Source organism: Eumetopias jubatus, unplaced genomic scaffold (genome assembly GCF_037043125.1).
Source record: "Eumetopias jubatus isolate StellerSeaLion01/CBP00866 unplaced genomic scaffold, mEumJub1_p1.0 scaffold_13, whole genome shotgun sequence".
Classification (NCBI taxonomy): Eukaryota; Metazoa; Chordata; class Mammalia; order Carnivora; family Otariidae; genus Eumetopias; species Eumetopias jubatus.
Window position 1 is genome coordinate 14,798,221 of NW_028274819.1, and position 11,022 is coordinate 14,809,242.

The 11,022-nt window shown below is 37.9% G+C and overlaps 1 protein-coding gene across 1 annotated transcript; it reads left to right on the top strand.

Moving 5' to 3' along the window:
- Positions 1-9,615: 9,615 nt before the first annotated feature.
- Positions 9,616-10,548, top strand: LOC114215331 (olfactory receptor 4C11-like). Its single transcript, XM_028111282.1, has one exon. The coding sequence runs from the start codon at positions 9,616-9,618 to the stop codon at positions 10,546-10,548; it is 933 nt and encodes a 310-aa protein (XP_027967083.1).
- Positions 10,549-11,022: the final 474 nt, after the last annotated feature.

Sequence of the window (11,022 nt, forward strand, 5' to 3'; positions counted from 1 at the left end):
GTAAACCTGTTAGCATTTTGTTCTCTCATTCATCTATTCTCCTCTGGACAAAATGACAAGATGAAAGAAATCACCTCAGCAAAAAGAACAAGAGGTAGTACCGTCAGCCAGGGACCTACTCAATACGGACATTAGTATGATGTTGGACCTAGAGTTCAGAATCATGACTTTAAAGATACTAGCTGGGCTTGAAAAAAGCGTGGAAGTTATTAGAGAAACCCTTTCTGGAGAAATAAAAGAACTAAAATCTAACCAAATCGAAATCAAAAAGGCTATTGATGAGGTGCAATCAAAAATGGGGGCACTAAATGCTAGGATAAATGAGGCAGAAGAGAGAATCAGCGATATAGAAGACCAAATGATGGAAAATAAAGAGGCTGAGAAAAAGAGAGAGAAACAACTACAGGATCACGAGGGCAGAATTCGAGAGATAAGTGATATGATAAGACGAAACAACATTAGAATAATTGGGATCCCAGAAGAAGAAGAAAGAGAGAGAGGGGCAGAAGGTATATTGGAGCAAATTATAGCAGAAAACTTCCCTAATGTGAGGAAGGAAACAGGCATTAAAATCCAGGAGGTACAGAGAACCCCTCTCAAAATCAATAATAATAGGTCAACACCCCGACATCTAATAGTAAAACTTACGAGTCTCAGAGACAAAGAGAAAATCCTGAAAGCAGCTCGGGAGAAGAGATATGTAACCTACAACAGTAGAAACATTAGATTGGCAACAGACCTATCCACAGAGACCTGGCAGGCCAGAAAGGACTGGCAAGATATCTTCAGAGCACTAAACGAGAAAAATATGCAGCCAAGAATACTATATCCAGCTAGGCTATCATTGAAAATAGAAGGAGAGATAAAAAGCTTCCAGAACAAACAAAAACTAAAGGAATTTGCAAACACGAAACCAGCCCTCCAAGAAATATTGAGAGGGGTCCTCTAAGCAAAGAGAGAACCTAAAAGCAGCAAAGAGCAGAAACGAACACAGACAACAGACAGTTAACAGTCACCTTACAGGTAATACAATGACACTAAATTCATACCTTTCAATAGTTACCCTGAATGTAAATGGGCTAAATGCCCCAATCAAAAGACACAGGATATCAGATTAGATTAAAAAACAAGACCCATCCATATGCTGTCTGCAAGAGACTCATTTTAGACCCAAAGACACCCCCAGATTGAAAGTGAGGGGGTGGAAAACCATTTACCATGCTAATGGACACCAAAAGAAAGCTGGGGTGGCAATCCTTATATCAGACAAACTAGATTTTAAAACAAAGACTGTAATAAGAGATGAGGAAGGACACTATATCCTACTTAAAGGGTCTATCCAACAAGAAGATCTAACAATTGTAAATATCTATGCCCCGAACATGGGAGCAGCCAATTATATAAGGCAATTAATAACAAAAGCAAAGAAACACATTGACAACAATACAATAATAGTGGGGGACTTTAACACCCCTCTGACTGAAATGGACAGATCATCTAAGCAAAAGATCAACAAGGAAATAAAGACTTTAAATGACACACTGGACCAAATGGATTTCACAGACATATTCAGAACATTCCATCCCAAAGCAAAGGAATACACATTCTTCTCTAGTGCCCATGGAACATTCTCCAGAATTGATCACCTCCTAGGTCACAAATCAGGTCTCAATCGGTACCAAAAGATTGGGATCATTCCCTGCATATTTTCAGACCACAATGCTTTGAAACTAGAATTCAACCACAAGAGGAAAGTCGGAAAGAACTCAAATACATGGAGGCTAAAGAGCATCCTACTAAAGAATGAATGGGTCAACCAAGAAATTAAAGAAGAATTTAAAAATTCATGGAAACCAATGAAAATGAAAACACAACTGTTCAAAATCTTTGGGATACAGCAAAGGCAGTCCTGAGAGGAAAGTATATAGCAATACAAGCCTTTCTCAAGAAACAAGAAAGGTCTCAAATACACAACCTAACCCTACACCTAAAGGAGCTGGAGAAAGAACAGCAAATAAAGCCTAAACCCAGCAGGAGAAGAGAAATCATAAAGATCAGAGCAGAAATCAATGAACTAGAAACCAAAAGAACAGTAGAACAGATCAACGAAACTAGGAGCTGGTTCTTTGAAAGAATTAACAAGATTGATAAACCCCTGGCCAGACTGATCAAAAAGAAAAGAGAAAGGACCCAAATCAACAAAATCATGAATGAAAGAGGAGAGATCACAACCAACACCAAAGAAATACAAACAATTATAAGAACATATTATGAGCAACTCTATGCCAGCAAATTAGATAACCTGGAAGAAATGGGTGCATTCCTAGAGATGTATCAACTACCAAAATTGAACCAGGAAGAAATAGAAAACCTGAACAGACCTATAACCACTAAGGAAATCGAAGCAGTCATCAAAAATCTCCCAAAAACAAAAGCCCAGGGCCAGATGGCTTCCCAGGGGAATTCTATCAGACATTTAAAGAAGAATTAATACCTATTCTCCTGAAACTGTTCCAAAAAATAGAAATGGAAGGGAAACTTCCAAACTCATTTTATGAGGCCATCATTACCTTGATCCCAAAACCAGACAAAGACCCCATCAAAAAAGAGAATTACAGACCAATATCCTTGATGAACATGGATGCAAAAATTCTCACCAAAATACTAGCCAATAGGATCCAACAGTACATTAAAAGGATTATTCACCACGACCAAGTGGGATTTATCCCTGGGCTGCAAGGCTGGTTCAACATCCGCAAATCAATCAACGTGATACAATACATTAACAAAAGAAAGAACAAGAATCATATGATCCTCTCAATAGATGCAGAAAAAGCATTTGACAAAGTACAGCATCCTTTCTTGATCAAAACTCTTCAGAGTATAGGGATAGAGGGTACATACCTCAATATCATAAAAGCCATCTATGAAAAACCTACAGCGAATATCATTCTCAATGGGGAAAGGCGAGAGCTTTTCCCCTAAGGTCAGGAACGCGGCAGGGATGTCCACTCTCACCACTGCTATTCAACATAGTATTAGAAGTCCTAGCCACAGCAATTAGACAACACAAAGAAATCAAAGGCATCCAAATCGGCAAAGAGGAAGTCAAACTCTCACTCTTTGCAGATGATATGATACTGTATGTGGAAAACCCAAAAGACTCCACCCCAAAACTGCTAAAACTCATACAGGAATTCCGTAAAGTAGCAGGATATAAAATCAATGCACAGAAATCAGTGGCATTCCTATACACCAACAACAAGACAGAAGAGAGACAAATCAAGGAGTCGATCCCATTTACAATTGCACCCAAAACCATTAGATACCTAGGAATAAATCTAACCAAAGAGGCAAAGGATCTGTACTTCAGAAAACTATAAAATACTCATGAAAGAAATTGAAGAAGACACAAAGAAATGGAAAAACGTTCCATGCTCATGGATTGGGAGAATCAACATTGTGAAGATGTCAATGCTACCTAAAGCAATCTACACATTCAATGCAATCCCCATCAAAATACCATCCACTTTTTTCAAAGAAATGGAACAAATAATCCTAAAATTTGTATGGAACCAGAAGAGACCCCGAATAGCCAGAGGAATACTGAAAAAGAAAAGCAAAGCTGGCGGCATCACAATTCCGGACTTCCAGCTCTATTACAAATCTGTCATCATCAAGACAGTATGGTACTGGCACAAAAACAGACACATCGATCAATGGAACAGAATCGAGAGCCCAGAAATGGACCCTCAACTCTATGGTCAACTTATCTTTGACAAAGCAGGAAAGAATGTCCAATGGAAAAGAGACAGTCTCTTCAACAAATGGTGTTGGGAAAATTGGACGGCCACGTGCAGAAGAATGAAACTGGACCATTTCCTTACACCACACACAAAAATAGACTCCAAATGGTTGAAAGACCTAAACGTGAGACAGGAGTCCATCAAAATCCTAAAGGAGAGTACAGGTAGCAACCTTTTCGACCTTAGCCGCAGCAACTTCTTCCTAGAAACATCGCCAAAGGCACGGGAAGCCAGGGCCAAAATGAACTATTGGGATTTCATCAAGATAAAAAGCTTTTGCACAGCAAAAGAAACAGTCCACAAAACCAAAAGACAACCGACAGAATGGGAGAAAATATTTGCAAATGACATATCAGATAAAGGGCTAGTATCCAAAATCTATAAAGAACTTATCAAACTCAACACCCAAAGAACAAATAATCCAATCAAGAAATGGGCAGAAGACATGAACAGACATTTCTCCAAAGAAGACATCCAAATGGCCAACAGGCACATGAAAAAGTGCTCCACATCGCTCGGCATCAGGGAAATCCAAATCAAAACCTCAATGAGATACCACCTCACACCCGTCAGAATGGCTAAAATTAACAAGTCAGGGAACGACAGATGTTGGCGGGGATGTGGAGAAAGGGGAACCCTCCTACACTGTTGGTGGGAATGCAAGCTGGTGCAACCCCTCTGGAAAACAGTATGGAGGTTCCTCAAACAGTTGAAATTAGAGCTACCGTTCGATCCAGCAATTGCACTACTGGGTATTTACCACAAAGATACAAATGTAAGGACCCGAAGGGGTACGTGTACCCCGATATTTATAGCAGCAATGTCCACCATAGCCAAACTGTGGAAAGAGCCAAGATGCCCATCGACAGATGAATGGATAAAGAAGAGGTGGTATATATACACAATGGAATATTATGCAGCCATCAAAAGGAATGAGATCTTGCCATTTGCAACGACGTGGATGGAACTGGAGGGTGTTATGCTGAGTGAAATAAGTCAATCAGAGAAAGACATGTATCACATGACCTCACTGATATGAGGAATTCTTAATCTCAGGCAACAAACTGAGTGTTGCTGGAGTGGTTGGGGGTGGGAGGGATGGGGTGGCTGGGTGATAGACATTGGGGAGGGTATGTGCTATGGTGAGCACTGTGAATTGTGCAAGACTGTTGAATCACAGTTCTGTACTTCTGAGACAAATAACGCAACATATTTTAAGAAAAAAGAAAAAGAAGAAGATAACAGGAGAGGAAGAAAAGGGGAGTATGTCAGAGGGGGAGACGAACCATGAGAGATGATGGACTCTGAAAAACAAACTGAGGGTTCTAGAGGGGAGGGGGGTAGGGGGATGGGTTAGCCTGGTGATGGGTATTGAGGAGGGCACGTTCTGCATGGAGCACTGGGTGTTATGAACAAACAATGAATCATGGAACACTGCACCAAAAACTAATGATGTAATATATGGTGATTAACATAACAATAAAAATTAAAAAAAAAAATCAATCAAAATTTACCTTCCCTTCCTTTGGAGGTTTTAGTGCATTTTCAATTGTATTCAGGATAGTTGTATGATGTTAGGTGGAATTATGACACTGTGTTATCTTAAATTGGAGATTAAGTATGATTTATGGAGATATAAATAGGTGCTAGGTGGAAAAGCAATGAACTTGTACTGGCTAATTATATGTGTTAGCTTGCCTAGGCCACAGGGTCCTCAGATATTGTTTTGATTACTGTTTTAGGTTGTGACTATGAGATTTTTCTGGATGATATTAACTTTTGAATTGATAGACTGAATAAAGAAGATTGCTTTCACCAAAGTAGGGAATTCATCCAACCATATGAAGGCCTGAAAAATACAAAAGGCTAACCTTCCCTGAGTAAGAGAGAACTCTGCCTGATGGCGTGGAGTCTGCCATATTAACTCTTCCTGATTCTACAGCAGCCTACTGCATATGGACCTGAACTGGGATATCGGCTCTTACCAGTTTATAACAGTTTCTGGTCTTTAGACTCAAAATAGGACATAGACTGTGCAGATTTTGTGGTGTTCCTGCAATGGAATATTATTCGGCATTGAAAAAAAAAAGGAATTTCTGAACCACGTTATAAGACAGATAAACTTTGATGACATATTAAATGAAATAAGCTGTTTCTTTTTAATAAACCTCATATTTTATAACAGGTTTATATTTACAGGGAAATTATGGAAATGATTTAGAGTTCCCATATAATGTGCACTCAGTTTCCCCTGTTACCATCTTACATAGTATGGTACTTTTGTCACAACTAATTCACTTCATGTGAACACATTATTTTTAACTAATAGCCATACTTTTTTCAGATTACTTTGATTTTAATTAATTTCTTCTCCAGAATCTCATCCAGATACCACATTACATACAGTTGTCATGTCTACTTCAGTAGCTCCAGACAGTGACAGTTTCTCTGAATATTCTTTTATTTATTTAATATACAGCATTAGTTTCAGGTAGGTTAAAAAAAAAAAGATTCTACAATTCTAAGGTCACCTGGTTGGCTCAGTAGGTTAAGCATGTGCCTTCAGCTCAGGTCATGATCCCAGGGTCGTAGGATGAGCCCTGCACGGGGCTCTCTGGTTAGCGGGCAATCTGCTTCTCCCTCTCCCTATGCCTAAGCTCCCCTTGCTTATGCTCTCTCTCTTTCTCTCTCTACCCCTGTCTCTTTCTGACAAATAAATTAATAAATAAAATCTTTTAAAAATTTTAAAAAAACAATTCTGTAGTTTACTTAGTGCCTATCACGATAAGTGTACTCTTAACTTTTCTTGTTTTTTCTTGTTTTTTTTTTAAGATTTATTTATTTAGAGAAAGAAGCAGGGTGCAAGCAGGGAAGGGCAGAGGGAGAGGGAAAGAGGTAGATTCCCTGCTGAGTGTGGAGCTCCATGAGCAGCTCAATCAGATCATGACTTGAGCCTAAAACAAGAGTGGGAGTCTTAACCAACTGTGCAAACCAGGCACCCCTTAAATTTTCTTGCTTTTGATGAACTTGACAGTTTTGAGAAGACCTAGTCAGACATTTTATATAAAAACCTTCATTTGGGGTTTGCCTGATATTTTACTCAAGATTGGACTGGGTTATGGATTATTGGGAGAAAGGTCACAGAGGCAAAGTGCCATTTGCATCACATCCTGCCAGTGGGTACATACATTCAATGTGACTCATCACCATTGATGCTAACCTTGATAGCTGGTTGAGGTACTTTTTACTACATTTCTCCTCTGTAAATTTACTCACCATGCCCCATTCCACAGTGAGCCTTTTGGAAGGAACTCACTTATGTATGGTCCACAAATAAGATATTGAGAGTTATCCTATAACCCTTTGAGAGAAGAGTACAGGGATTCTTTTTATGAGGGATTTGTTTATTATCCCTTTTTTATTAGTTAGTTATTTAAGTGTTTAATATCATTTTGAACTTGTGGATTATTTGAATTATGAGTTATATTTCAATTCACTGTCATTTATTTTTTTCCTCAATTTTTTTTCCAGCTTTTGGCACTGGAGGCTCTTCCTATTGGCTGTTTCCCTTTGGCATATTCTCATCACAGTGTGAATGTATATGTGTGTGTGTTTGTATGTGTGTTAGCACTTCCTTACCTTCTATCATTACAAGATGTTCCGGTACATCTTGTATATTCCCTGCCCCAGACTTAAAGTCAGCAATTTATTTAAGAAGTCCTAATTCATTTTCTTGGATAATGGTATCAGGAACCAGGTCCTGGGCACTTGATCACTAGATAATCACTGTTTTTTTCCTTTTTTTTTCATTCTAGCAAAAAGACATCATTTAAGACACAACTAAACACCTTTAACTGCAATAAGAGATCACCTTTTCCCCATAATCTTTAATACATATTGAAGATAAGTTCTTTATTACATCTAGTTCATGCTTCTTAATTAAAAGGGAAGGGACACTTTAGGGAATGACCTTCCCCAGACTCCTGTATTTTGCATCATTCATGTTTAAATACTGTTGCAGGAAAGGCAAAAGAGGAGCATTTCCCAGTCAAAATTCCATGTGAGAGTGGACTTCAGAAAGTGTGGGATGAATCCAGGACCAACTTTGTCTTCTGGCATGAAGGCAATAACCTGAGCCTCAGTGACATCAAAAGAGATCAGATGGAATTTTAGAAACACTTTTCTTAATCTCATTTGAGCAAAGAGTGGACAAATTACCTTGAGAAGAAAAGAGGACAACTGAACATTCTAACCTTTGCATAAGCTCTTATCAAAACTGGTAAGATTTGTGTAGGTGATTAACATAATTGTATTTAATACTCCGAGAAAATTTGTCTCATGAAAGCCACAGTGTGCATCTAACAGATAAAAGGCATTTGTGGAAGGAGAGAAAGTTCAGGCAATTTTCTAGAAGTAGATTACAATTGAAACTGAGTAGACAAAATAAAAGAAATGCACAGCAGCTCCCTGGTGGAGGGATAAGAAAATAGAAAAAAATCTGAGTGTTCCAGGAAATGGTCCATGGAGATGATGACTTCCTTTGGATAGAGTAGGCTTCCCTATTCAGTGGTAACCAAGTATTGAATGGGACTGAAAACTATTGTATTGTATCAATAGGAAATTCTCTTAATTCTTTCATTCACTTTATGAATACTTATTATTATTCACATTCTTTTTTTTCTAGTTGTTAAATTCAGCAGTGACAGATAAAAATTACCTCCCTTATCTTGCTTCATTCAAATGTGTACCATTCTTATATCTATTATTATGTTAACTATACAAATGGCTCAGTCGATAACTCTATTAGATAGATAGATGATAGAAAAATAGATGATAGATAGATATCTTTTTATAATAACTAACTGTTAGAAATCACAGAGAAGTTTTCACTCTTCTCTCCTGATGATTTGGACAAAGAACATATCTGGTGAACTCCTGAGTGTAGGGAAACCTGTAGTGAATGTCAGTGTGGTTGGGCATGTTGTGGTAAAAAGCCTTGAGTCCAGAATGCTTAACTTAGCTGACTCACCCTCTTACCCAAACATTTAAATCTTATCTGTCCCTGGGAATCTTGCTGTCCCTGCAACCTATATCAGAAGACAGTTGTTATGAACCAGTAATATGCCAATGTGATTAACAAACCATCTACTAAGAGAAGGTTTTTAAAACTTTTATTTTTAATGCAGCATCATTATGACTTATTTTCAGTGACTAAAGGAAATATTTTAAAAGGTAAGTCATCGTCCTTACCTTGAATCCAGGAATCAATTCCCCCCACCCCCAAGTCACAAATATTATGCTATTTAATATTATCTTAAATACAATTAATTGATATGACTCCATGGGTGTGCATGATATATATTCTTCTGATGTGAAAGAAAATATTACCATCCTCCACATACAGTCTTGAACTCTAGCACTTTAAACTTATTTTAAAAAATGATTTGTGCATATATCTACTTCATTTTTATTGATAATTGCATAAAATACAATCTGTGATTCATTTAGCTTCCTTTCTGATGGGCTTGAAGTTGTTTCTTACCTTTTGTCTACATGGAAAGGACTCTTTCATTATTGATATATTTCATTGTTTCCATAAGTAATCAGGTGAATAGATTGTGAATAAATATAATTTCCACTTTATTCAGAAGAAAATGACACAGAAGGTAAGGGATTACACACTGGTAAGTGGCATGTTAATGATCAAGCATATAGATTTGATCTCCAAATGGAGTATTCATTTCATAGTATTTCTTTCTTTGCAGATTAATTATTTCTAACCAATGCTTTCTCCCCATTGCCAGAAATAATGCAGCAAAATAACAGTGTAACTGAGTTCATACTATTAGGACTGACAGAAGATCTTATGAGACAGAAAACGGTATTTGTGATCGTCTTCATTTTTTATGTGGGAACAATGGTAGGGAATTTGCTAATTATTGTGACCATCAAGTCCAGCCGGACACTTGGGAGCCCCATGTACTTTTTCCTATTTCATTTTTCTCTTGCTGATTCCTGTTTTTCAACTTCCATAGCCCCCAGACTAATTGTGGATGCACTCTCTGCAAAAAGAATCATATCTTACAATGAGTGCATGACTCAAGTCTTTGCACTACATTTCTTTGGCTCCATGGAGGTCTTTGTCCTCATCCTCATGGCCGCTGATCGCTATGTGGCCATCTGTAAGCCCTTACGTTACCCAAACATCATGAGTCAGCAGGTCTGCAACATGTTGATTGTTCTTGCATGGATAGGGGCTTTTATCCATTCTATAACCCAGATTATCCTGGCTTTGAGATTGCCTTTCTGTGGACCCAATTTGATTGATCATTACTGCTGTGACCTGCAGCCCTTGATGGAACTTGCTTGCATGGACACATATGTGATCAACCTACTGATGGTGTCTAACAGTGGGGCCATCACCACAACTGGTTTTGTGATTCTGATGATCTCATACATTGTCATCTTGCATTCCCTGCGAAACCACAGTGCAGAAGGGAGGAAAAAAGCTCTCTCTACTTGTACTTCTCACATCATTGTAGTAGTGTTATTCTTTGTTCCATGTATATTCATATATACACGCCCCCCAACCACTTTCCCCATGGACAAGATGGTGACCATATTTTATACTATTGGGACCCCTTTTCTCAACCCATTCATCTACACACTGAGGAATGCAGAAGTGAAAAATGCCATGAGAATGATATGGCATACCAAAATTACCTCTGAAGGCAAAAGATGAATTGAAGACTTTGGTTGATTACTTATTCTGTGCAGATATCAAATTTGATAGTGTATATCTTGACTTGCTCAATGCATTCAAATATAGTACACCTAATTTCCTTACTTTTTTCTGTACCTCTGCCCTCAAACTAGTAGCTTCCCTCATAATGCCAGCCTGGTTCTTACTTTTCCTGAGAGCTCAATTCTGATATTGCTCGTTATGAAATCCTCCTCAATCTCACTCTACACTCTAGTTTGATAAGGAGAAAGATATTTATATAATCACAACTGTTCAAACAGTGAGCATCCATAAATAATAGCCTGTTCTCTATGACTTGTAATTCTCTCTATAGCACATTTAAAATAAGGTATCCTGCTTTCTCTTGAACATATTCAGAGCAAAGGAATTAACTTTGTGTGTCAAGAAATTATTTTCATTATATCATTAGTTTATCTTTAAAAAGTCCATTCTGGTGAATAAAAGGCCAAAAAG